The following is a 27066-nucleotide window of genomic DNA, read 5'->3' as shown; positions in this document are numbered from 1 at the left end:
CGGGAGGGAGTTCCAGGATTTTGACCCAGCGACGATGAAGGATCGGCTGATATACTTCCAAGTCAGGATGGTGTGTCACATGGAGGGGACAGTGTAGAGGGAGCTTTACTCTGTCTCTAACCCGTGCTGTACCTGCTCTGGGAGTGTTTGATGGGACTGTGTAGAGGGAGCTTTACTCTGTATCTAACCCGTGCTGTACCTGCCCTGGGAGTGTTTGATGGGACAGTGTAGAGGGAGCTTTACTCTGTATCTAACCCGTGCTGTACCTGCCCTGGGAGTGTTTGATGTGTCAGTGTCGAGGGAGCTTTACTCTGTATCTAACCCGTGCTGCACCTACCCTGGGAGTGTTTGATGGGACAGTGTAGAGGGAGCTTTACTCTGTATCTAACCCGTGCTGTACCTGCCCTGGGAGTGTTTGATGGGACAGTGTAGAGGGAGCTTTACTCTGTATCTAACCCGTGCTGTACAACACGCCTTATTACATTAATGGGCATATAATTGGCAAATGAATTTCAACACCGACAAATGTATTACATTTTGGTAAGAAAAAATTATTAGGTCACATATTACTTGGAAATAAGAATCTAAATAGGGTAGAAGAGCAAAGTGATCGTGGAGTAAAAGTACACAAATCACTGAAATTAGTGACGCAGGTTAATAAGGTCATTAAAAAAAGCAAACCAAGCACTAGGGTTTATTTCTAGAGGCATAGAATTGAAAAGTAGTGAAGTTATGCTAAACCTGTATCAAACCTTGGTTAGACCACACTTAGAGTACTGCATACAGTTCTGGTCGCCATATTATAAAAAGGATATAGAGGCACTGGAGAGGGTGCAGAGAAGATTTACAAGGATGATACCAGAAATGTGAGGTTATGCCTATCAGGAAATAATAAATGGGGTAAGGGCACACTAACCACACATCATATATATCTATAGCTTAAGTAGACAGATTTTAAGCCAAACGATGGGACCGAAGGCTGCAATTCCTGTGCCATGCGGGAACTCCGGGACGCTTCACTTGTCCTGGTGAACCGCATGTGCAGGCAGCGCCTCCAGTGGCTGGAACTCGAGCTCAGGGGTCTCTGAGCTTGAGGAGTGGCTGGAGTCACTGCCGGGCAGACGGGGGGCTGAGAGTTTCCTGGAGCGCACGTTCCAGGAGGTGGTCACCCCGCAGCCACAGAGAGTTTGTGGGAATTGTAACTGGGTGGCCGCCCAGCAGGGTTTGAGGAGGCAAGGCAGTGCAGGAATCCCCTGGGAGTGCGGCGCTCTCAAACCGGATTTCAGTGCTGAATCCCGGTGAAGGTGACGACACCTCGGGGGGGAGAGTGCAGTCTAGAGCGCATCCACTGCACTGTGGGGCAATGACTGCACTGGGGGACAAAGCAAAGTGTGGAAATCTAGTGGTCATAGGGGATTCGATAGTCAGGGGGGCTAGACAGGTGTTTCTGCAACCCTCGACGTGAGTCCCGCTCGGCGTGTTACTTCCCTGGTGCCGGGGTAAAGGACATCACTGAGAGGGTGCAGAACATTTTGAGGGGGGAAGTTGAACAGCCAGGAGTCCATGTGGGAACCATAGACATAGGAAGGAAAAGGGCTGAGGTCCTGCAGGCAGACTTTCAGGAACTCGTGAGGAAATCGGCAGATGCAATATAACATGGATAAATGCGAGGTTATCCACTTTGGTGTCAAAAACAGGAAGGCAGATTATTATCTGAATGGCAATAGATTGGGAGAAGGGGAAGTGCAAAGAGACCTGGGTGTCCTTGTGCACCAGTCGCTGAAGGTAAGCATGCAGGTGCAGCAGGCGGTTAAGAAGGCAAATGGTATGTTGGCTTTCGTAGCGAGAGGATTCGAGTACAGGAACAAGGATGTCTTGCTGCAGTTGTACAGGGCCTTGGTGAGACCACACCTTGAGTATTGTGTGCAGTTTTGGTCGCCTTATCTGAGGAAGGATGTTCCCGATGGTCGGAGAGTCTAGAACCAGGGGTCACAGTCTAAGGGTCGGGGAGTCCAGAACCAGGGGTCACAGTCTAAGGATAAGGGGTAGGCCGTTTAGGACAGAAATGAGGAGGAACTTCTTCACCCAGAGAGTGGTGAACCTGTGAAATTCTCTACCACAGAAGGCAGTAGAGGCCAATTCATTAAATATATTCAAGAAGGGGTTGGATATATTTCTTAAGGCTAAAGGGATCAAGGGGTATGGGGAGAAAGCAGGGATCGGGTACTGAATTTGGATGATCAGCCATGATCGCACTGAATGGCGGAGCAGGCTCGAGAGGCCGAATGGCCGACTCCTGCTTCTATCTTCTATGTTTCTCTGTTTCTATGTTTCGAGGCTCCCTGCTCGGCTGTGGACTTCCAGCCGTCCCAACAATTCCAACTATTGCAGGGAACAGGCTCCACCTTGATACTATTCTAATCCACTAGTCATTGATTGTGGTTGGTAATGAAGAAGAAAGCTGCAGACTGCAGGAAGGTATCAATGGACTGGTCAGGTGGGCAGAACAGTGGCAAATGGAATTCAATCTGGAGAAGTGTGAGGTGATGCATTTAGAGAGGGCTAACAAGGCAAGGTAGGACACTGAGAAGTGCAGAAGATCAGAGGGACCTTGGAGTGCATGTCCACAGATCCCTGAAGGTAGCAGGACAGGTAGATAAGGTGGTTAAGAAGGCACACGGGATACTTGCCTTTATTAGCCGAGGCATAGAATATAAGAGCAGGGAGGTTATGCTTGAACTGTATAAAACACTAGTTAGGTCACAGCTGGAATACTGTGTGCAGTTCTGGTCACCACATTACAGGAAGGATGTGATTGCACTAGAGGGGGTGCAGAGGAGATTTACGAGGATGTTGCCTGGTCTGGGGAATTTTAGCTATAAGCAGAGATGGCTGAGGTTGTTTTCTTTGGAACGGAGGAGGCTGAGGAGAGACCTATTTGAGGTATATAAAATTATGAGGGGCCTAGATAGGGTGGTAGAGGCAGAGACCGTCATCACATTTAAAAAGTACTTGGATATGCACTTGAAGTGCCGTAACCTACAAGGCTGCGGACCAAGTGCTGGAAAGTGGGATTAGGGTGGATAGCTCTTTGTCGGCCGGCATGGACAAGATGGGCCGAATGGCCTCCTTCTGTGCTGTACATTTCTATGATTCTATGATTCATTGATCATCCCATTCCCAAGCTGACTCTGTGTTAACACCTCAGACGAGCCGTCCCACGTAGAGTGACTCCCTCCACCTGTTCTCCCGGTTACAGAACCAGTTTGTCTCTCTCAGGAATGCCCAAGCCTCTGTTGTCTGGGCACCAACTCACTCGTGACCTCACATGTTGCAACAAGTCTGCTGCCTGAGCAGTTTGCAGTGTTATTAGGTCTGTAGGTCGCTTAGCAACCACCTCCCTTATCTAGGCAAAGGGCTCATCTCCTGACTTTGGGTGTTATCATTCCAAACTTCAGCATTCTCTGTCTTTTAGCTTCAATCTGTCTGTGTCCACCCAGTGACAACACTGAGCTCCTCCCTGCAGTAAACCACTGTTTGTATTCCTGTTTGTCCTGTTTGTATTCCACTGTGTACATGCCTGGACATGCCTCGGCTGACTCCTCCCACAGGTCCTAGTATAAAGGTGACTGCTCCCCAGCCCTTGTATCCTGGACCGGTCGACCACGCGAGGCAGACCTCCATTCTGTTGTTAATAAAAGCCTTTGGTTACTCTTCTAACTCTCAGTCTTTTATGAGTAATTGATAGCGCATCAATTTTATTAACAACATTTTTATAATGGAGAAGATCCTCACACCAGCATGCCTGGACTTAGATCATCGGGAGGCGGACTCATCCACCAAGTTTACTCACTGGCATCACTCCCTCCAACCACTGATACTCGCCCTCTTGCTGAGAAAGAAAGACTTGCATTTATATAGCGCCTTTCACAACCTCAAGATGTCCCAGAGCACTTTACAGCCAATGAAGAACCTCTGAAGTGTAGTCACTGTTGTAATGTAGGAAACGCGGCAGCCAATTGGCGCACAGCAAGCTCCCACAAACAGCAATGTGACAATGACCAGATAATCTATTTCAGTGATGTTGATTGAGGGATAAATATTGGCCCCAGGACACCGGGGAGAACTCCCCTGCTCTTCTTCAATGTAGTGCCATGGGATCTTTTACATCCACCTGAAAGAGCAGACGGGGGCCTCGGTTTAACATCTCATCTGAAAGACGGCACCTCTGACAGCGCAGCACTCCCTCAGTACTGGAGTGTCAGCCTAGATTTTTATGCTCAAGTCTCTGGACTGGGACTTGAACCCACGACCTTCTGACTCCGAGGTGAGAGTGCTGCCCACTGAGCTAAAGTGCCTAGAGCTAAGCCAGCTGGGATACTTGACATAGGATTACATCGGATATACAGCACAAAAACAGGCCATTCGGCCCAACCAGTCCATGCCGGTGTTTATGCTCCACTCGAGCCTCCTCCCGTCTTTCCTCATCTAAATCTATCAGCATAACCCTCGATTCCCTTCTCCCTCATATGCTTGTCTAGCCTCCCCTTAAATGCATCGATACTATTCGCTTCAACCACTCCCTGTGGCAGCGAGTTCCACATTCTCACCACTCTCTGGGTAAAGAAGTTTCTTCTGAATTCCCTATTGGATTTCTTGGTGACTATTCAATAGTAACTGTCAAAAGGGAATTGGATATATACTAAAAGCAGAAATTTGCAGGGCTGTGGGGAAAGAGCAGGGCAGTGGGACTAATTGCATCGCTCTTTCAGAGAGCTGGCACCAGCACGATGGGCCGAAAGGCATCCTACTGTGCTCTATGATTCTATAACATCAGCTTCTCTCTGCTCACTAGTACTGAGAGAACAGGGAAGAATCTTTAAATCCAGCCCAGTTATTGGGGGCTCTTAACATTAACAAGCCCCAGTTGCCTGAATTAACATGGTTCAGTCCTGGATGTGATTAAAGGCATCGGAAACAGTGGAATCGACCCACCGCAGTCACACTGTGGACACTCTCGTGTGTCAGCGGGTGGGATACACCAGGGAATCCCTTTCCACACACTGAGGTTGACTCTAATGATCGGGAGTCCCAGGGTTTCGGATACCAGATAATCAAGCTCACAAGAACACAAGTTGTCTCTCCAGACTTTATTAAGTGCGCTGCATAACACAGATCGGGTGATAATTCCCTCAATCTGGAGAATAGAAGTACAGTGGATTCACGCGCGATCTTCTCGAGTCTGTTCCAACTGACAACGGCTTAAGTGGCCTGTTCTTGTACACAAGCTTGGTTACCACTCAGGAAATGGGATTGTTTGGACCCGTCTGTTGACCACCTCCTGAACTCCTGCTAATTCAGGGAATTTAGTCCATCTGTGACCAGACTATAACCACAAGCCCGTCTGGTTATCACACCTATACGGTCCGTGAGGTTATTATTAGATTCACACCCAGACGTTGTGCCTTCACTTGTCTGGCACTTCATCCCATAACACGGGTACAGGGGCTCAGTAATGTTTCATTCATCAGAAAAAGACAAAGTACAACAACATACTGGTCAGCTTAACAGAATCTCATCATATTTATGTGGCCATAAATATAAAAGTCACTAATAAATCCAGGAGGGAATTCAGGAGGAACTTTTTTACCCAGAGAGTGATGAGAATGGGGAACTCGCTACCACAAGGAGTAGTTGAGGCCAATGGTATAGATGTATTTAAGGAGAAGCCAGATAAACATAGGAGGATATGTCGGAGGAGGCTCGTGTGGAGCATAAACCCCGGCATAGACCAGTTGGGCCGAATGGCCTGTTTCTGTGATGTACATTCAATGTAATAACATGAACAGTCCACCGGCACACTTGAGGCCGTCCGTGACCGGTGGGTACCGGAGGGACTGGCGTGCATCATCACCACCGAAAATAGAATTTTAATTTCATTTAAGTTTCCTTTAAACTTAACTCTGTAGTTTATAGTTACTCGGGTCTTTTCTGGTGTAGCAGGGACTGTAGGTAGACTATACAAGCGCCTTAGAGATATCTTTAATTGGTGATAGTGAATTAATTAAAATTAATTAAAGGGTAAGTCATGCCAGGAGAGCCCAGCCCCGTGTTATTCTCCTCTTGCTCTATGTGGGAATTCAGGGACACTGCCGGTGCCCCTGATGTCCACGTGTGCCAGAAATGCATCCAGCTGCAGCTACTAGCAGACCGCATTGAGGCGCTGGAGCTGCGGGTGGATGGGTTGTGGAGCATTCACGATGCTGAGAGGGACGTGGATAACACATTTAGTGAGTTGGTCACACCGCAGGTAAGGGCTGCACAGGAAGAAAGGAAATGGGTGACCACGAGGCGGAGTAATAGAAGCAGGCAGGTAGAGCAGGAGACCCGTGACCATTCCCCTCTCAAACAAGTATACCGCTTTGGATACTGTTGAGGGGGATGACTCACCAGGGGAAGGCAGCAGCAGCCAACTTCCTGGCACTGGGGGTGCTCCTGCTGCCCAGGAAGGGGGGAAAAAGAGTGGGAGAGCAATAGTGGTAGGGGATTCTATAGTAAGGGGAACAGATAGGCGTTTCTGTGGCCGTAGACGTGAATCCAGGATGGTTTGTTGCCTCCCTGGTGCCAGGGTCAAGGATGTCACTGAGCGGCTGCAGGGCATTCTGGAGGGGGAGGGCGAACAGCCAGAGGTCGTGGTCCACATAGGTAAAAAGAGGGATGAGGTCCTGCAGCAAGAATTTAGGGAGCTAGGTAGAAGATTAAAGAGCAGGACCTCAAAGGTTGTAATCTCTGGATTACTCCCGGTGCCACGTGCTAGTGAGTATAGAAATAGGAAGATAGAACAGATGAATGCGTGGCTAAAGGGATGTGCAGGGGGGAGGGCTTTAGTTTCCTGGATCACTGGGTCTGCTTCTGGGAAAGGTGGGACTTGTACAAGTCGGACGGTTTACACCTGAACCAGAGGGGGACCAATATCCTTGCGGGGAGGTTTGTTAGCACTGCTGGGGGGGGGTTTAAACTAACTTGGCAGGGGGATGGGGTACAGAGTGGAGCTATAGTAGGGGGTGATTTACAGCCAAATACAGAGGAAAAAACAAGTCAGCTGGGAAGGCAGAGCAAATATGTGAAGGCAAAAGGGAATATGGCAAGGCTGGAAGGCATTTATTTTAATGCAAGGAGTCTTGCAAATAAGGTGGATGAACTGAAGTTGTTGTTGAACACATGGGAGTACGACATTGTTGCTATCACGGAGACATGGTTGAGGGAGGGTCAGGACTGGCAGCTCAATATTCCGGGGTATAGAATCTTCAGGCGAGACAGAGGGGGGTGTAAAAGGGGAGGGGGTGTTGCAATATTAATTAAGGAGTCAATTACTGCTGTAAGGAGGGATGATATATTAGCGGGTTCCTCTAATGAGGCCATATGGGTAGAACTTAAAAACAAAAAGGGGGCAAGCACTTTGCTGGGAGTGTACTATAGGCCCCCAAACAGTCAGGGGGAGATAGAGGAACAGATATGTAGGCAAATCTCAGAGAAGTGCGAAAATAATAGAGTAATAATAGTGGGGGATTTCAACTTCCCCAATATTAATTGGGATAGTCAGAGTGTGAAAGGCTTAGAGGGTGCAGAATTCTTAAAGTGCATCCAGGAGAGCTTTTTGAGCCAACATGTAGAAAGTCCTACAAGAGAGGGGGCGGTACTGGACCTAATTCTAGGGAATGTAGCCGGGCAAGTGGTGGAAGTGTCTGTAGGAGAGCATTTTGGCGACAGTGACCATAATTCGGTGAGATTTAAGGTGGTCATGGAAAAAGACAAAGACGGCCTGGAAATAAGGGTTCTAAATTGGGGGAAGGCCGATTTTAATATGATAAGGCAGGATCTGGCCAAAGTGGACTGGGAGCAGCTACTTATGGGAAAATCCACATCAAAACAGTGGGAGACTTTCAGAAGGGAAATAGAGAGAGTAGAACGCCAACATGTTCCTGTAAAGGTCAAGGGTGGGACCAACAAGCAAAGGGAACCTTGGATGACAAGGGATATACAAAAATGCATTAGGGAAAAAAGGGGGGCTTTTGGCAGTTACAAAAGACTAAAGACGGAGGAAGCCCTAGAGGAGTATAAAAAGTGCAGGGGCATACTTAAAAAAGAAATTAGGAGGGCGAGGAGGGGCCATGAAATAACACTGGCGAGCAAAATAAAGGAAAATCCTAATATGTTTTATAAGTATATTAAGGGAAAGAGGATAACCAGGGAAAGGGTAGGGCCCATTAGGGACCAAAGTGGCAATCTGTGTGTAGAGCCAGATGATGTAGGCGGGGTTTTAAATGAATTTTTTGCATCTGTGTTCACTATGGAGAAAGACGATGTAGACATAGAAATCAGGCAAGGGGACTGTGACATACTTGAACATATTAGCATCGAGAGGGAGGAGGTACTAGCGGTTTTAGCAGGCCAAAAAGTGGATAAATTCCCAGGCCTGGACGAGATGTATCCCAGGCTGCTGTATGAGGCAAAGGAGGAGATTGCAGGGGCTCTGACACAAATTTTCAGAACCTCTCTGGCCACAGGGGATGTACCAGAGGACTGGAGAACAGCTAACGTAGTACCATTATACAAGAAGGGTAGCAGGGATAAACCAGGGAATTACAGGCCAGTGAGCCCAACATCTGTGGTAGGGAAATTATTGGAAAAAATTCTGAGGGACAAAATTAGTCTCCACTTGGAGAGGCAAGGATTAATCGGGGATAGTCAGCATGGCTTTGTCATGGGTAAATCATGCCTGACCAATCTGATTGAATTTTTCGAGGGGGTGACTAGGTGTGTGGATGAGGGAAATGCTGTGGATGTGGTTTACATGGACTTCAGCAAAGCTTTTGACAAAGTCCCGCATAGGAGACTGGTCAAGAAGGTAAGAGCCCATGGGATCCAGGGTGCCTTGGCGCGTTGGATCCTTAAATGGCTGAGTGGCAGGAGGCAGAGGGTGATGGTCGAAGGTTGCCTTTGTGACTGGAAGCCTGTGTCCAGTGGGGTACCTCAGGGATCGGTGCTGGGTCCCTTGCTGTTTGTGATCTACATAAATGATTTGGATGAGAATGTAAAAGGTATGATCAGTAAGTTCGCGGATGCCACGAAAATTGGTGGGGTGGTAAATTGCGAGGAGGAAAGCCTCATGCTACAGGACGATATAAACGGGTTGGTCAGATGGGCGGAAAAGTGGCAAATGGAGTTTAACCCTGAAAAGTGCGAGGTGATGCATTTTGGACGGACAAATAAGGCAAGGGAATACACAATGAGTGGTAGGACCCTAGGAAGTACAGAGGGTCAGAGGGACCTTGGTGTACATGTACATAGATCTCTGAAGGCAGCGGAACAGGTAGATAAGGTGGTTAAAAAGGCATATGGGATACTTGCCTTCATTAGCCGAGGCATAGAATATAAGAGCAGGGAGGTTATGATGGAGCTGTACAAAATGCTGGTGAGGCCACAGCTGGAGTACTGTGTGCAGTTCTGGTCGCCTCACTATAGGAAGGATGTGATTGCTTTGGAGAGGGTGCAGAGAAGATTCACCAGGATGTTACCTGGGATGGAGCGCCTCAGCTATGAAGAAAGACTAAACAGGCTGGGGTTGTTTTCCTTGGAGCAAAGAAGGCTGAGGGGGGACCTGATTGAGGTGTACAAAATGATGAGGGGCATAGATAGGGTAGATAAAGAGGAACTTTTCCCCTTAGTAGGGGGGTCAATAACAAGGGGGCATAGATTCAAGGTAAGGGGCAGGAGATTTAGAGGGGATTTGAGGAGGAACTTTTTCACCCAGAGGATGGTTGGAATCTGGAACTCACTGCCTGAAAGGGTGGTAGAGGCAGGAACCCTCACAACATTCAAGCATTTGGATGAGCACTTGAAATGCCATAGCATACAAGGCTATGGACCAAATGCTGGAAAATGGGATTAGACTGGACAGGGATTGATGGTCGGCGCAGACACGATGGGCCTCTTTCTGTGCTGTATAACTATGACTCTATAAACTTTTTTTGTTATGTTACATGTTTTATTGGTTGTGATGGTTGACTTTTAATAGGCAATTGCCTGTGATAAGGAGAAAAACAAAAATAACATTAACAGTCAAATCAAGGGAATCATCAGCACAACAGATTGAGAGTTTAAACAGCAGTACAAGAATTTATAAAACATTCATCCATTCCACGTTCATGTCACCCCAGCTGTCTGCAGGGCCCTGCGCTACAGAACAATGTGAACTCGCTGGTGTCTCAGCAGGTCATTGGAGCTTTTAAAGCTCTTCCCACAGTCAGAACATGTAAACGCTCTCTCATCAGTGTGAACAAGCTTGTGTGCCAGCAGGTTGGTGGACTGCAAGAATCCCTTCCCACACACAGAGCAGGGAAATGGCCTCTCCCCAGTGTGAACTTGCTGGTGTCTGGTCAGAGCCCTGGAGCGTTTAAAACTCTTACCACAGTCAGAACATGTAAACGGTCTCTGATCTGTGTGAACAAGCTGGTGTTGCTTCAGGTCCCGGGAGTATTTAAAGCTCTTCCCACAGTCAGAACATGTAAACGGCCTCTCATCAGTGTGAACAAGCTGGTGTGTAGTCAGAGCCCCGGATCTTTTAAAGCTCTTCCCACAGTCAGAACATTTAAAGGGTCTCTCATCAGTGTGAACAAGCTGGTGTGTCAGCAAGTTAGATGAATCAGTGAATCCCTTCCCACACACAGAGCAGGGAAATGGCCTCTCCCCGGTGTGAACTCGCTGGTGTTTGGTCAGAGCCCCGGAGCTTTTAAAACTCTTCCCACAGTCAGAACATGTAAACGGTCTCTCATCGGTGTGAACAAGCTGGTGATCCTTCAGATCCCTGGGGCATTTAAAGCTCTTCCCACAGTCGGAACATTTAAATGGTTTCTCATCAGTGTGAACAAGCTGGTGTGTCAGCAGGGTAGATGAATCAGTGAATCCCTTCCCACACACAGAGCAGGGAAATGGCCTCTCCCCGGTGTGAACTCGCTGGTGACTGGTCAGAACCCTGGAGCTTTTAAAACTCTTCCCACAGTTGGAACATGTAAACGGTCTTTCATCAGTGTGGACAAGCTGGTGTTCCTTCAGATCCCTGGAGAATTTGAAGCTCTTCCCACAGTCGGAACATTGAAACGGTCTCTTATCAGTGTGAACTCTCTGGTGTCTCAGCAGGTGGGATGTGCAAGTGAATCCCTTCCCACACACGGAGCAGGTGAACGGACTGTCCCCAGGGTGACTGTGCGGATGAACTTCTGATGTAGATGGGGAACTGAATCCCTTCCCGCTGTCCCCACCTTTACCCGGTTTCTCCCCGGTGTGACGGAGCATGTGTCTCGCCAGGTCAGGCGATCGGCTGAATCCGAGTCCACACATGGAACACGTGTGCGGTTTGTCTGTGCTGCGATCGCTGCTCTCTCCTTCCATGTGCAAAGGCCGATGATATTCAGGTCCTGATGAATTGAGCAACTCTGTCAGATCCTGACGTGATGTTTGGTCTGAGCTTCCTGTCTGTAAATGCTCCATTTCTAAAACCCTGTAAAAGGAGTGTAGAAAGTGGTAAGAGGGAGAATGTTGTCTCATGTCCCCCTTTCCCAGCCCAGGGGTAGTGAAGCTGATTTTCAGGCCCCAGCTGCTGCACAGGTTGGTTGAAAGGATCAACAGTAATGGCGGCTGCAATTCCCACAAGCCCCCACGCTCCAGAAAGCGCTCCAGCCGCCGCGCTGAGTTGTGGCTGACACCACGCAGCGCCCCATGGCCCCGCCCTCTCCTGCTCCACAAGCGCCCGGCCCGCACCGCGCATCCTCAGCACACACCCTGGGCCCCTGTCAATCATCCTCTCCCGCGCCTGCGCACTGGGCCCCTGAGCTCCAGGCTGCCGCACAGGGCTTTCTTTATAAAGTCGGTGTTGGTGAAGAGCCACGATCAGTGAGGGAAACATAGAAACATAGAAGATAGGAGCAGGAGTAGGTCATTCGACCCCTCGAGCCTGCTCCGCCATTCAATGCGATCATGGCTGATCATCCAAATTCAGTAACCTGTCCCTGCTTTCTCTCCATATCCCTTTAGCCTTAAGAAATATATCCAACTCCTTCTTGAATATATTTAATGAATTGGCCTCTACTGCCTTCTGTGGTAGAGAATTCCACAGGTTCACCACTCTCTGGGTGAAGAAATTCCTCCTCATCTCTGTCCTAAATGGCTTACCCCTTATCTTTAAACTGTGACCCCTGGTTCTGGACTCCCCGGTCATCGGGAACATCCTTCCTGCTTCTAGTCTGTCTAGTCCTGTTAGAATTTTATAAGTTTCAATGAGATCCCCTCATTCTTCTGAACTCCAGCGAGTATAAGCCCAATCGACCCAATCTCTCCTCATATGTCAGTGCCTCTCTATTTCTGTATCGTGTAAGAGCAGGGAGGTTGTGCTTGAACTGTACAAAAACACCAGTTAGGTCACCGCTGGAGTGCTGTGTGCAGTTCTGGTCGCCCCATTGCAGGAAAGATGTGACTGCTCGAGACGGGAGATTTACGAGGATGTTGCCTGGGCTGGAGAATTTTAGCTACAAGGAAAGATTGGAGAGGCTGAGGTTGTTTTCTTTGGAACAGAGGAGGCTGAGGGGAGACCTGATTGAGGGGTATAAAATTATGAGGGGCAGAGAGAGAGAGTGGATAGGGAGGACCTATTTCCCTCAGCAGACAGGTCAATAACCAGGGGGCACAGATTTAAAGTAATTAGTCGGAGGTTTAGAGGGGATTTGAGGAGAAATGTTTTCACCCAGAGGGTGGTGGGGGTCTGGAACTCACTGCCTGAAAGGGTGGTAGAGGCAGAGACCCTCATCACATTTAAAAAGTACTTGGATATGTACTTGAAGTGCCGTAACCTACAAGGCTACGGACCAAGTGCTGGAAAGTGGGATTAGGGAGGATAGCTCTTTGTCGGCCGGCAGGAAACAAGATGGGCCGAATGGCCTCCTTCTGTGCTGTAAATTTCTATAATTCTATGAATTGTAGTTAAAGGGACAGACACCCCACAAACTCCGTTCCCTAGCCACTGACTCCATCCCTCTCCCTAACATTTGTCTGAGGCTGAACATAGAAACATAGAAGATAGGAGCATTCGGCCCCTCGAACCTGCTCCGCCATTTAATGAGATCATGGCTGATCATCCAAATTCAGTACCCTGTCCCTGCCTTCTCCCTATATCCCTTGATCCCTTTAGCCTTAAGAAATATATCCAACTCCTTCTTGAATATATTTAATGAATTGGCCTCCACTGCCTTCTGTGGTAGAGAATTCCACAGGTTCACCACTCTCTGGGTGAAGACATTCCTCCTCATCTCTGTCCTAAATGGCTTTCCCCCTTATCCTTAGACTATGACCCCTGGTTCTGGACTCCCTGACCATCGGGAACATCCTTCCTGCATCTAGTCTGTGTAGTCCTGTTAGAATTTTATAAGTTTCAATGAGATCCCCTCTCATTCTTCTAAACTCCAGCAAGTACAAGCCCAATCGACCCAATCTCTCCTCATACATCATTCCTGCCATCCCAGGTATCAGCCTGGTGAATCTTCGCTGCACTCCTTTCATGGCAAGAACATCCTTCCTCAGATAAGGCGACCAAAACTGCACACAATACTCAAGGTGTGGTCTCACCAAGGCCCTGTACAACTGCAACAAGACATCCTTGTTCCTGTACTCAAACCCTCTCGCAACGAAGGCCAACATACCATTTGCCTTCTTAACCGCCTGCTGCACCTGCATGCTTACCTTCAGCAACTGGTGCACAAGGACACCCAGGTCTCGTAGCACTTCCCCTTCTCCCAATCTATTGCCGTTCAAATAATAATCTGCCTTCCTGTTTTTGCCACCAAAGTGGATAACCTCATATTTATCCACATTATACTGCCCCTTTAAATACCTGGGGGGGCACCCATTCCCCTTTAAATGGCCAAGCAATTGTTTTTGTTGAAAAGGGGCCGCAGTCCCCTTTGACTCACCCCCCCACAAATACTCACAAGAGAGAGCGAGAGAGAGGGGAGGAAGAATGCTGGTCTTTGTCCCTTTAAAAGTGGCTGCCCACCAAAATGTTCACAGCACCAGGGCTCTTTGTTCTGGATAAAAGTCGAAAAGAGAAAAGGTTCACTTATTTTTAAATGAATGCAGTTGATGAATAGCCTTGCAGTAAAGGTAATGCAAAGGAATAAACACTCACAAGCTGGGTTTTTTCCTCCTCCTCCTCCTCCTTCCCTTCCCTTTAACAGCTCCTGCAGACAATGAAAGCAGGAAAGCGGCCTGCGGCCTGCAGCCCACCGCGGTCCCGCCATTGGTTGGAGGACCGTCAGCCCGCCCGGTCCTCCCAGCGTTTTCCACGCTCCTGATTGGCGGGCGCCTCGCGTCAATCAACCCCCCCTCCGCTTACGCGCTGACGTCAGCACGCAACGACCAGGGGTCGGTTGGATCGGCGCACACCACCGCAAGGTAAAAAGAAGACACCCCACACAAATGAGGAAGAACAAGAACAATAATAATCGCACTTTAGAGGGGAGGAGGTTGGGGGCATTAATGACTGTTTTCAATTTGTTTCTCAAAAAAAAATATTTGAAAAGCTTCCCAACGGTGCGAGGCGGGCTGCGCATGCGCTCCAGCCAGCCTTTGACTCCCCCACGTGGGGCCTGACACCGGACACGCCCACTTCCCTTCCCCTGCACCAATCACAGCGCAGGCAGGCGCTTCTATCAATCGTCCCTGTCAATCGCCCTCCCTTCCCCTGCCAGTGCGCCTGCGCGGGGCCTCCAGGGAGCAGCTGGAAGGCCGGTCCCGGGCAAGAGGCGGAATCAGCGGCCGGGGTAAAGTCAAGTGTTGGGGAATCGATTTAAATCGAGGTGAGGGGGGAGCGGAGAGCGAGATTATAAAGTAAAATACGAGAAAAACCAAACCTGAGAGTCGGGCGGGCGGCACCTCCGCGGACGCCGAACGGAGCGGATTGAGTCACGCGGGGTGGCGGAGTGAGCCGGAGCAATGTGATTCTGACTGACGGGAGCGCTGACCAATAGGAAGAGGGCTGAGTTGGGAGGACTGAACTGGGCGGCCTGGTCCTCCAACCAATGGCGGCGCGGCAAGGGGGCGGGGCCTCCTCTCCAGGTCAGGTGCGCTGGGGCTGATTGTGACGCGCTGTCCCCAGGTGAGAGCAGCTCAGTCAGCACAGAGCTGGGGCTGGAATCTGGGAGAGGGGCCGCAGGCAGCGGGCCTGGCAAAGGGGCACAAGCTTCACAATACAAGCTGCTTTCAAATGCACAATTGTTTCCTACACACAGCCTTGGTCACTCTGCAAAAAAAAAACTGTAAGAATTCATCATAACTCCCCTGCTTTAGGAGAGGCGTAGAGTGCAAAAGCAAGGAAGTTATGATGAAACTGTGTAAAAGACTGGAGTCAGCTGTGGCTCAGTGGATAGCAGAGTCCGAAGGTTGTGGGTTCAAATCCCGCTCCAGGGACTTGAGCATATAAAGCGAGGCTGACAGTGCTGTGCGAAGGGGAATCATGTTTGACAAATTTGCTTGAAATCTTTGAGGATGTAACATACAGGGTGGATAAAGGGGAACCAGTGGATGTAGTGTATTTGGACTTCCAAAAGACATTCGACAAGGTGCCACACAAAAAATTACTGCATAAGATAAATAATCACAGGATTGGGGGTAATATACTGGCATGGGTGGAAGATTGGCTATCTAACAGAAAACAAAGAGTTGGGATAAATGGTTCGTTCTCGGGCTGGCAATCAGTAACTAGTGGTGTTCCGCAGGGGTTAGTGCTGGGACCCCAACTCTTTACAATCTATATTAACGATTTGGAGGAAGGGACCGAGTGCAACATATCCAAGTTTGCCGACGATACAAAGATGGGAGGGAAAGCAGTGAGTGAGGAGGACATAAAAAACCTGCAAAAGGACATAGACAGGCTAAGTGAGTGGGCAGAGATTTGGCAGATGCAATATAATGTTGGAAAGTGTGAGGTTATGCACTTTGGCAGAAAAAATCAAAGAGCAAGTTATTATCTAAATGGAGAGAAACTGCAAAGTACTACAGTACAAAGGGATCTGGGGGTCCTGGTGCATGAAACACAGAAGGTTAGTATGCAGGTGCAGCAGGTGATCAGGAAGGCCAATGGAATCTTGGCTTTTATTGCAAGGGGGATGGAGTATAAAAACAGGGAAGTCTTGCTGCAGTTATACAGGGTATTGGTGAGGCCACACCTGGAATACTGCATGCAGTTTTGGTTTCCATATTTAAGAAAAGATATACTTGCTCTCGAGGCGGTTCAGAGAAGGTTCACTCGGTTGATTCCGGAGATGAGGGGGTTGACGTATGAGGAAAGGTTGAGTAGGTTGGGACTCGACTCATTGGAGTTCAGAAGAATGAGAGGCGATCTTATCGAAACATAAGATTGTGAGGGGGCTTGATCGGGTGGATGCGGTGAGGATGTTTCCACTGCTGGGTGAGACTAGAACTAGGGGGCATAATCTTAGAATAAGGGGCTGCCCTTTCAAAACTGAGATGAGGAGAAACTTCTTCACTCAGAGGGTAGTAAATCTATGGAATTTGCTACCCCAGAGAGCTGTGGAAGCTGCAACATTAAATAAATTTAAAATTGAGATAGACAGTTTCCTAGCAGATAAGGGAATTAGGGGTTACGGGGAGAGGGCAGGGAAGTGGATGTGAGTCTAGATTCGGATCAGCCGTGATCCGATTGAATGGCGGAGCAGGCCCGAGGGGCCGTACGGCCTACTCCTGTTCCTACTTCTTATGTTCTTATGTGCTGAGGGACCGCCGCACTGTCGGAGGGCCAGTACTGAGGGAGCGCCACACTGTCGGAGGGCCAGTACTGAGGGAGCGCCACACTGTTGGAGGGGCAGTACTGAGGGAGCGCCGCACTGTCGGAGGGGCAGTACTGAGGGAGCGCTGCACTGTCGGAGGGGCAGTACTGAGGGAGCGCCGCACTGTCGGAGGGGGAATACTGAGGGAGCGCCGCACTGTCGGAGGGGCAGTGCTGAGGGAGTGCTGCACTGTCGGAGGGGCAGTACTGAGGGAGTGCCACACTGTCGGAGGGCCAATACTGAGGGAGCGCCACACTGTCGGAGGGTCAGTACTGAGGGAGCGCCGCATTAAACATAGAAACATAGAAGTATAGAAGGTAGCAGTAGGCCATTCAATGAGATCATGGCTGATCATCCAAATTCAGTACCCTGTCCCTGCCTTCTCCCCATATCACTTGATTCATTTTGCCTCAAGAAATATATCCAACTCTTTCTTGAATATATTTAATGAACTGGCCTCCACCGCTCTCTGTGGCAGAGAATTCCACAGGTTCACCACTCTCTGGGTGAAGAAATTCCTCCTCATTTCAGTCCTAAATGGCTTACCCCTTATCCTTAGTCTATGACCCCTGGTTCTGGACTCCCCGGCCATCAGAAACATCCTTCCTGCATCTAGTCTGTCCAGACCTGACAGAATTTTATAGGTTTTGATGAAATCCCCTCTCGATCTTCTAAACTCCAGTGAGTATAAGCCCAATTGACACAATCTCTCCTCATACGTCATTCCTGCCATCCCAGGTATCAGCCTGGTGAATCTTCGCTGCACTCCTTCCATGGCAAGAACGTCCTTCCTCAGGTAAGGTGACCAAAACTGCACACAATACTCAACGTGCGGTCTCACCAAGGCCCTGTACAACTGTAGCAAGACATTCTTGTTCTTGTACTCGAACCCTCTTGCTACGAAGGCCAACATACCATTTGCCGCCTTAACCGCCTGCTGCACCTGCATGCTTACCTTCAGCAACTGGTGCACAAGAACACCCAGGTCTCTTTGCACTTCCCCTTCTCCCAATCTATTGCCATTCAAATAATAATCTGCCTTCCTGTTTTTGCCACCAAAGTGGATAACGTCACATTTATCCACATTATAGTGCATCTGCCATGTTTCTGCCCAATCACCCAAACTGTCCAAATCGTACTGGAGATTCATGACATCCTCCTCACAGCATACCTTCCCACCCAGCTTTGTGTCGTCTGCAAATTTGGAGATATTACATCCAATTCCCTCATCCAGATCATTAATATATATCGCGAACAGCTGGGGTCCTAGGACCGATCCCTGCGGTACCCCACTAGTCACTGCCTGCCACTCGGAAAACGACCCATTTATTCCAACTCTTTGCTTTCTGTCCGCCAACCAGTTCTCTATCCAAGTCAATACCTTGCCCCCAATCCCATGTGCCTTAATTTTGCACGCTAATCTCTTATGTGGGACCTTATCGAAAGCCTTCTGAAAGTCCAAATACACCACATCCACTGGTTCTCCCCCATCCACCCTACCAGTTACATCCTCAAAAAACTCCAGTAGATTAGTCAAGCATGACTTACCTTTTGTAAATCCATGTTGACTTTGTCCGATCCTGTCACTGCTTTCCAAGTGCTCTGCTGTTACATCTTTTATAATAGACTGTAGCATTTTCCCCACTACCAATGTCAGGCTTACCGGTCTATAATTCCCCGCTTTTTCTCTACCAACATTTTTGAATAGTGGGGTAACATTAGCTACCCTCCAATCCATGGGTACCGTTCCAGAATCTATCGAGTTCTGGAAGATGACCAGCAATGCATCTACTATCTCTAGGGCCACTTCCTTAATTACCCTGGGATGCAGACCATCAGGCCCTGGGGATTTATCGGCCTTCAGTCCCATCAATGTTCCTAACACCATTTCTCTACAAATACTGATTTCTTTCAGTTCCTCCCTTTCATCAGACCCTATGTTCCCCGGCATCTCTGGGAGGTTATTTGTGTCCTCCTTTGTGAAGGCAGAACCAAAGTATGTATTTAGTTGGTCTGCCATTTCCTTGTTTTCCATTATAAATTCCCCTGATTCTGACTGCAAGGGACCTACACTTGACTTCACCAATCTTTTTCTCTTCACATATCTATAAAAGCTTTTACAGTCAGTTTTTATGTTCCGTGCTAGCTTACTCTCATTCTATTTTCCCTTTCTTAATTAATCCCTTTGTCCTCCTTTGTTGAATCCTAAACTGCTCCCAATCCTCAGGTTTATTGCTTTTTCTAGCCAATTTATATGTCCTCTCCTTGGATCTTATGCTATCCCTAATTTCCCTTGTTAGCCATGGTTGAGTCACCTTTTTTGTTTTATTTTTATGCCAAACTGGGATGAACAAATTCTGTAGCTCATCCATTCGGTCTTTGAATGTTTGCCATTGCCTCTCCACCGTCAACCCTTTGAGCGCCATTCCCCGCTCAATCCTACCCAACTCACTCCTCAGACCATCGTAGTTTCCTTTATTTAAATTGAGGACCCTTGTCTCTGAGTCAACTACTTCATTCTCCATCTTAATGAAGAATTCAATCATATTATGATCGCTCCGACCCAAGGGGCCTCGTACAACAAGATTGCTAATTAATCCTTTCTCGTTACATAATACCCAGTCTAAGATGGCCTGATCTCTGGTTGGTTCCTCGACATATTGGTCCAGGAAACCATCCCGTAAACACTCCAGGAATTCCTCCTCCACTGTATTGTTACTAATTTGGTTGGCCCAATCTATATGTAGATTAAAGTCACCCAAGATGACTGCTGTGCCCTTATTGCACGTTTCTTTAATTTCCCTTTTAATGCCATCCCCAACCTCCGCCTTACTGTTTGGAGGTCTATATACCACTCCCACTAATGTTTTTGTCCCCTTAGCATTTCTCAATTCTACCCATACAGATTCCACATCATCAGAGCTAATATCCTTCATTACAATTGTATTAATCCCTTCTTTAACCAGTAATGCTACCCCACCTCCCTTTCCTTTTTGCCTATCTTTCCTGAATATCGAATACCCCTGGATGTTGAGTTCCCAGTCTTGGCCATCCTCGAGCCACGTTTCCGTAATCCGAACCAAATCATATTCGTTTACCTCTATTTGCGCAGCCAATTCATCCACCTTATTACAAATGCTCCTCGCATTAAGACACAAAACCTTCAGGCTTGTTTTTTTAACGCTCTTAGACCTATTAGAATTATTATTTACTGTGGCCATGTTTGATTTAAACCGTTGATTTCTCTGACTGCCACTTTTGTTTTTCTCCTTCCTATTTTTTGCTTTTATCCCTGTTTTCCTTTCCTCTGTCTCCCTGCTCAGGTTCCCAACCCCCTGCCATTGTCAGAGGGTCAGTGCTCAGGGAGCGCTGCTCCATCGGAGGGGTAGTACTGCGGAAGAGCCGCATTGTTGGAGGGGCAGTAATGAAGGAGCGCTGCAGTGTCGGAGGTGCCGTCCTACGGATGAGACGTTAAACCGAGGCCCCCGTCTGCCCCCTCAGGTGGATGTAAAAGATCCCGTGGTGATATTTCGAAGAAGTTATCCCCGGTGTTTTGAGCCCAATATTTATCCCTCAATCAACATGATGAAAAAACATTATCTGGTCATTATCACATTGCTGTTTGTGGGAGCTTGCTGTGCGCAAATTGGCTGCTGCGTTTCCCACATTACAACAGTGATTACACTTCAAAAGTACTTCATTGGCTGTAAACTGCTTTGGGACGTCCGGTGGTCGTGAAAGGCAGTTAAGAAGGCAAATGGTATGCTGGCCTTCATTACAAGAGGATTTGAGTACAGGAGTAAAGAAGTCTTACTCCAATTATATCTTCTTTCTTAGGCAGTCCCTTGGAACCGAGGATGACTTGCTTCCACATTAAAAATGAGTTCTCAAGTGTAAGGGTAAATCGGGAGAGCTGCTTCTCCCCGAGACGGACCCTCTGATATAAAGGGTCGACTGGATCCATGTTTATCTGTAATTTAAACAGAGGTCTGGTCGTCTTCCGAGCTCTTTCCCCGAGAGGAGAGCGTAGAATGGGGGGTTTTAGTTTTAAATGGTTTCACCTGGGTCCATTGCTTCCATCGCATACCCATCGGTCCCTGTAGACAAACGTACGTATCACTTGTCATTAATACAGTACATGGCCCCATCCAACGGGCCCCATTCCCTTTCTTGCGATAACTTGCGTCATTACTTGTTGACCGATTCTGGGCAACTTGTCTGGTTTAAGTCCAGCATTCTGCCTTTCTAGATCTTTAATCTGTTGTTGGTTCCTTACTTCTTTATTTAGTGCTTGTACCTCCTGATTTAGTTGTACTGAGTATTGCCTTAATCTATCTTGCACTGGTCCTGGTCCTAAATACATACTTTGGTTCTGTCTTCACAAAGGAGGACACAAATAACCTCCCAAAGATGTCGGGGAACATAGGGTCTAATGAAATGGAGGAACTGATAGAAATCAGTATTTGTAGGGAAATGGTGTTAGGGAAATTGATGGGATTGAAGGCCGATAAATCCCCAGGGCCTGATAATCTATATCCTCGGACCGATCCCTGCGGTACCCCACTCGTCACTGCTTGCCACTCGGAAAAAGAGCCATTTATTCCAACTCTTTGCTTCCTGTCTGCCAACCAGTTCTCTATCCAAGTCAGTGCCTTGCCCCCAATCCCATGTGCCTTAACTTTACACGCTAATCTCTTATGCGGGACCTTATCGAAAGCCTTCTGAAAGTCCAAATACACCACATCCACTGGTTCTCCCTTATCTATTTTCCCAGTTACATCCTCAAAAAATTCCAGTAGATTAGTCAAGCATGATTTACCTTTTGTAAATCCATGTTGACTTTGACCGATCCGGTCACTTTTTTCCCCAAGTGCTCTGCTATTACATCCTTTATAATGGACTCTAGCAATTTCCCCACTACCGATGTCAGGCTTACCGGTCTGTAATTCCCTGTTTTCTCTCCACCACCTTTTTTGAATAGTGGGGTTAAATTAGCTACCCTCCAATCCATGGGTACTGTTCCAGAGTCTATCGAATTTTGGAAGATGACCAGCAATGCATCTACTATTTCTAGGGCCACTTCCTTAAGTACCCTAGGATGTAGATGATCAGGCCCTGGGGATTTATCGGCCTTCAATCCCATCAATTTCCCTAACACCATTTCCCTACAAATACTGATTTCATTCAGTTCCTCCCTCTCATTAGACCCTATGTTCCCCGACACCTTGCAGCCTCGTGTTGTGGTGGAGCCGAATGAGCATGCGCAGCCCCGCCTCTCTACATTTAAAGGGACACCCAGCCCATCCACATTTAAAGGGTCACCCACCCGCTCCACATTTAAAGGGACACCCACCCCCTCGACATTTATAGGGACACCCCCCCTCCACATTTAAAGGGGCACCCACCCCTTCCATATTTAAAGGGACTCCCTCCCCCGTCTCGTGTGTTCTTCTGATTAAAGGGACTGTGACAATTCCCCCAGCCACCGCACTTTAGCAAGGATGTGAAAGACCTTGAGAGCCAGCCAGTGGCTCAGTTGGGAGCACCCTCGTCTCTCAGTCAGAAAGTTGTGGGTTCAAAGTCCCCACTCCAGGGACTTGAGCACATTAACCTAGGCTGACGCTCCGGGGCAGTGCCGAAGGAGCGCCGCACTGTCGGAGGGGCGGTGCCCTGTCAGAGGGGCAGTACTGAGGGCGCGCCGCACTGTGGGAGGGTCAGTACTGAGGGAGAGCCACACTGTCGGAGGGTCAGTATTGAGAGAGTGCTGCACTGTCGGAGGGGCAGTACTGAGGTAGCGCCGCACTATCGGAGGGGCAGTACTGATGGAGCGCCGCAGTGTCGGGGGGCAGCACTGAGGGAGCGCTGCACTGTCGGAGGGGCAGTACTGAGGGAGCGCTGGACTGTCAGGGGCAGTACTGAGGGAGCGCCGCACTGTCGGTGGGGCAGTACCGAGGGAGCGCCGCACTGTCGGAGTGGCAGTACTGAGGGAGCCCCGCACTGTCAGAGGGGCAGCACTGAGGGAGCCCCGCACTGTCGGAAGGGCAGTACTGAGGGAGCGCTTCACTGTCGGAGGGGCAGTACTGAGGCAGCGCCGCACTGTCGGAGGGCCGTCTTTCGGAAGAGACGTTCAGGTGGACATAAAAGATCCCACTATTTCGAGGAAGGGCAGGAGAGTTATCCCCGGTGTCCTGGCCATTATTTATCATGCAAATTGGCTGCAGTGTTTCCCACATTACAACAGCGACTACACTTCAAAAAGTACTTCATTGGCTGTAAAACCGTTGGTCGTGAAAGGCGCTGTATAAAGGCCAGTCTTTCTTTATTTTCTCTCCTGTATTTACATTAATTACTTATATAAACCTCTTTTACTGTCTCTTGCAAGGGGAGGAATTGCAGACGGGCAGCTTAACGCAAACTTCACACGAAGATCTGACAGAGTCACTCGATTCATCAGGACCTGAATATCATCGACATATGGAAGCGGAACGCAGCAGTCAGAGTGCGGGCAAACTGCACACGTGTCTTGTGTGTGGATGTGGATTCAACTGAAGGTTCAGCCTGGGGAGGCACAAGTGTAACCAAAGCGAGGAGAATTCGTGCAAATGTCGGGAATCCGGGAAGGGATTCAGTTGCCTTTCCGAGCTGGAGACTCATCAACGCAGTCACTCCATGAAATGGCCGTTCACCTGCTCCGTGTGCGGGAAGGGATTCACTCAACAATCCACCCTGCTGAGACACCGGCGAGTTGACACCGGGGAGAAGCCGTTCACCTGCTCTCACTGTGAAAAGAGGTTTAACCAGTCTTTCCACCTGTTGATAGACGAGCATGTTCACACCGATGAGAGACCTTTTCAGTGCTCTGACTGCGAGAAGGGCTTCAGAAGATCCAGCGAACTGATACAGTACCAGCGAGTTCACACTGACGAGAGGCCGTTCACCTGCTCCGTGTGCGGGAAGGGATTTGTCCAGTCCCACACTCTGCTGGTACACGAACGTGGGCACACTGACGAGAGGCCATTCTCCTGCTCCGAGTGCGGGAAAGGATTCACACGTTCCGACTCTCTGCTGATACACCAGCGACTTCACACTGACGAAAGGCCATTCTCCTGCTCCGAGTGCGGGAAAGGATTCACTCAACCCTCCTCTCTGCGGGAACACCAGCGAGTTCACACTGACGAGAGGCCGTTCACCTGCCCCGAGTGCGGGAAAGGATTCACTCGTCCCTCCTCTCTGCGGCTGCACCAGCGAGTTCACACTGACGAGAGGCCGTTCTCCTGCTCCGAGTGCGGGAAAGGATTCACTCGTCCCTCCTCTCTGCGGCTGCACCAGCGAGTTCACACTGACGAGAGGCCGTTCTCCTGCTCCGAGTGCGGGAAAGGATTCACACGTTCCAACTCTCTGCGGGAACACCAGCTGGTTCACACTGACGAGAGGCCGTTTAAATGTTCCGACTGCGACAAGAGTTTCAAATGCTCCTAGGGCCTGGAGATGCATCGACGCAACCACACCGGGGAGAGGCCATTCAGCTGCTCTCACTGCGGGAAGAGGTTTACGCGCTCCTCCGATCTTCTGAAACACCAGCGCACCCACACCGGGAAGAAGCCATTTCCCTGCTCAGTGTGTGAAAAGGGATTCACCAGTTCATCTCACCTGCTGAGACACCAGCGAGTTCACACCTGAGGGCACTGGTCCCATTCTGCTGTCAATCACATGAAGGACTGTTCTGTGTTAATAATGGCAATTACGGGGTCGGGGGCGGGGGCGGTTTGAAGACACTGATAATAATCCCAGTAACTAGGCTGGAGTTTAAGAGGGGTCAGCCTCGGCTCAGTGGGCGACACTCTCACCTCTAGAGTCAGAAGGTTGTGGGTTTGAGTCCCACTCTGGAGACTTGAGCATGTAATCTAGGCTGACACTCCAGGGCAGTACTGAGGGAGAGCTGCCCTGTCAGAGGTGCCATCTTTCGGATGCGACGTTAAACCGCTGCCCCGTCTGCCCTCTCAGGTGGGTGTAAAAGATCCCGTGGCCGCTATTTTGAAAAACGGAAGGGAGAAAGGATCTCGACTTGGAAGATGAGGAAGTAGATGTGAAACTGTAATGTCGCTTGAAATGATTGTAAGACTGAATTTAACTGTGACTGTAATAATTGTGTTTTGTGGGTAACAGAGCGTGGGGAAAACCAGTACGATTCCAGTATGAGGTGATTTTGGTGGTGCCTCCTGTGTCACTACCACCACAACTACCATGCTTTACGGGTCTAACAGGACCTGTCCCATCAACCAACACGTTTTTAAGTACGAGCTGCACAGTTATGTGGCACAATTCAGACCCGACATTCCCCTATTGGTTGAGGGTTTCAGTGAGCTCATGATACGACTGAACTCCTCCCTAAAGCATTTTTTATGTTTTGGAGCAAGACAACTGGAGAATAGATATTGAAATTGAAAGCATAAGGGACAACACACACTGGTGGGATATTGGGCTAAATACATCAGCATGCCCTTAGGCTCGTATTATTTCACACGCTCTGGTTGTTCTCCAACTTGTAATGATTTTGTATTTGAGATATGTAACCCATGTAGTAAAACTTTGAACTATGTAAGATCAGAAGTTTGTTTGAGATCTACCCAGTTAAACACAAATGTCACAAGGTAGGGAGTCAAAAGTTGTTAGGACTAATAAGACAACATAGGGACAAACATGGAAATTCCTCATTGGATTAGGATAATTTCCCATGTACTGGTCATATCCCAACTTGTAGTAATGATGTGCTTACTATTCTACACCTGCTACCTGAAACACCTAAAGTCCAATGCCCAATCACATTTAAATATGCTCACAGCCCAGAACATGTTAGAGTTACACAAACGGAAGAAAAATAATCCATTTGTAAGATTTTAGTTTTGAGGGGTCGGCAAATGCCTCGCCCTCAAGGTGGGGATATGTAGGATAGGGTGTACCTGTAGGATTTAGTAAACATTATTAAGATTCGATAACCATTCTAATATAACTATAATATGTGAAATTGTATGTTAAGATCCTAAAAGCCTGTATAAAATGGAGAATGGCTGAGAGCAAAGCAGGATGGGATAATGCCAACCTGACTAAAAACCTCTGTTTAAAATTACTGAAGTAATAGAATGTTGTGCTAAGTTTATGGAGACGAGGGATTCAGCAATATTATGCTTAAAGAGATAAAATCTAGAGAGATAGATAAGAGTTGGAGACATCCTTCATTGGTCCAGCTATTGGATGGACAGACTGTTTTGTCAACATTCTAGGAAGTGTTCTGTGAAAAGTGAAGATCTGAGATAAGGTAACTTTGTTATACATGGAGAAAAAGTCAGAAGGATCAAACAAGGTCATAAGGTGGGTAACGAGGGAGCAAGACTTTTTACCAGGTGTTAGAGGGTTAATTACTGCCACGTCGGCAAAACGAGATGGGAAAAGGGTATAAAGATACAGGTTTTGAACATCGAAAGCAGCGCACCGTGTAACCAGAGATTGATAGGAGCTTCGGTCAACAGAACACAGCAAGATCACAAGGAAGCGCGCATGGGTCAACGGAACACAGCAAGATACATCAGGAGACTTGCGCCGCAGACACTCGGAAGGAACGCCGCGGTTTGAACGGACAGACTGTGACTATCTTCTTGTTAAGTACTACTTCTTTGTACCGGATGTTTAATGCTTAATAAACCTGTTTTATTGATACACAATATACCTGTACACAGAGTGGTTTGTGTAGTCACGGACTGTTTTACTGATACACAATATACCTGGACCCAGAGTGGTTTGTGTAGTCACGGACTGTTTTACTGATACACAATATACCTGTACCCAGAGTGGTTTGTGTAGTCACGGACTGTTTTACTGATACACAATATACCTGGACCCAGAGTGGTTTGTGTAGTCACGGACTGTTTTACTGATACACGATATACCTGTACCCAGAGTGGTTTGTGTAGTCACGGACTGTTTTACTGATACACAGTATACCTGGACCCAGAGTGGTTTGTGTAGTCACGGACTGTTTTACTGACACACAATATACCTGTACCCAGAGTGGTTTGTGTAGTCACGGACTGTTTTACTGATACACAATATACCTGGACCCAGAGTGGTTTGTGTAGTCACGGACTGTTTTACTGACACACAATATACCTGTACC

General features: G+C 48.3%; 2 protein-coding genes across 3 annotated transcripts; one reads left to right on the top strand and one right to left on the bottom strand.

Annotated features, from left to right (window-relative positions):
- Nucleotides 1-9902: 9902 nt before the first annotated feature.
- LOC147084103 (uncharacterized) lies at nucleotides 9903-15035 on the bottom strand. 2 transcript variants are annotated; one of them, XM_085979912.1, is made up of 3 exons: nucleotides 14961-15035; nucleotides 14040-14135; nucleotides 9903-11560 (listed from the first exon to the last, which is right to left on the bottom strand). In XM_085979912.1, exon 3 carries the CDS (start codon nucleotides 11548-11550, stop codon nucleotides 10240-10242), a length of 1311 nt encoding a protein of 436 aa, XP_085836038.1. In that variant the 5' UTR covers nucleotides 11551-11560; nucleotides 14040-14135; nucleotides 14961-15035; the 3' UTR covers nucleotides 9903-10239. The 2 variants fall into 2 exon arrangements, with proteins under 2 accessions (XP_085836038.1, XP_085836037.1); XM_085979911.1 differs by lacking the exon at nucleotides 14961-15035 and adding an exon at nucleotides 14237-14445.
- Nucleotides 14295-26614, top strand: LOC147084102 (uncharacterized). The gene is made up of 2 exons (XM_085979913.1): nucleotides 14295-14502; nucleotides 23278-26614. The coding sequence occupies exon 2, from the start codon at nucleotides 23565-23567 to the stop codon at nucleotides 24372-24374; it is 810 nt and encodes a 269-aa protein (XP_085836039.1). The 5' UTR covers nucleotides 14295-14502; nucleotides 23278-23564; the 3' UTR covers nucleotides 24375-26614.
- Nucleotides 26615-27066: the final 452 nt, after the last annotated feature.

This window comes from Somniosus microcephalus, unplaced genomic scaffold (assembly GCF_052327205.1).
Source record: "Somniosus microcephalus isolate GS21.2 unplaced genomic scaffold, FLI_Smic_1.0 scaffold2, whole genome shotgun sequence".
In the NCBI taxonomy this organism is placed as follows: Eukaryota; Metazoa; Chordata; class Chondrichthyes; order Squaliformes; family Somniosidae; genus Somniosus; species Somniosus microcephalus.
The sequence above is the reverse complement of the archived record's forward strand: the minus strand, read 5'-3'. Positions and strand labels throughout refer to the sequence as shown.

Coding starts and splice junctions, on each gene's coding strand:
- LOC147084103 (XM_085979912.1), bottom strand. CDS start 11,550: ATGGAGCATTTACAGACAGGAAGCTCAGACCAAACATCACGTCAGGAT.
- LOC147084102 (XM_085979913.1), top strand. CDS start 23,565: ATGAAATGGCCGTTCACCTGCTCCGTGTGCGGGAAGGGATTCACTCAA.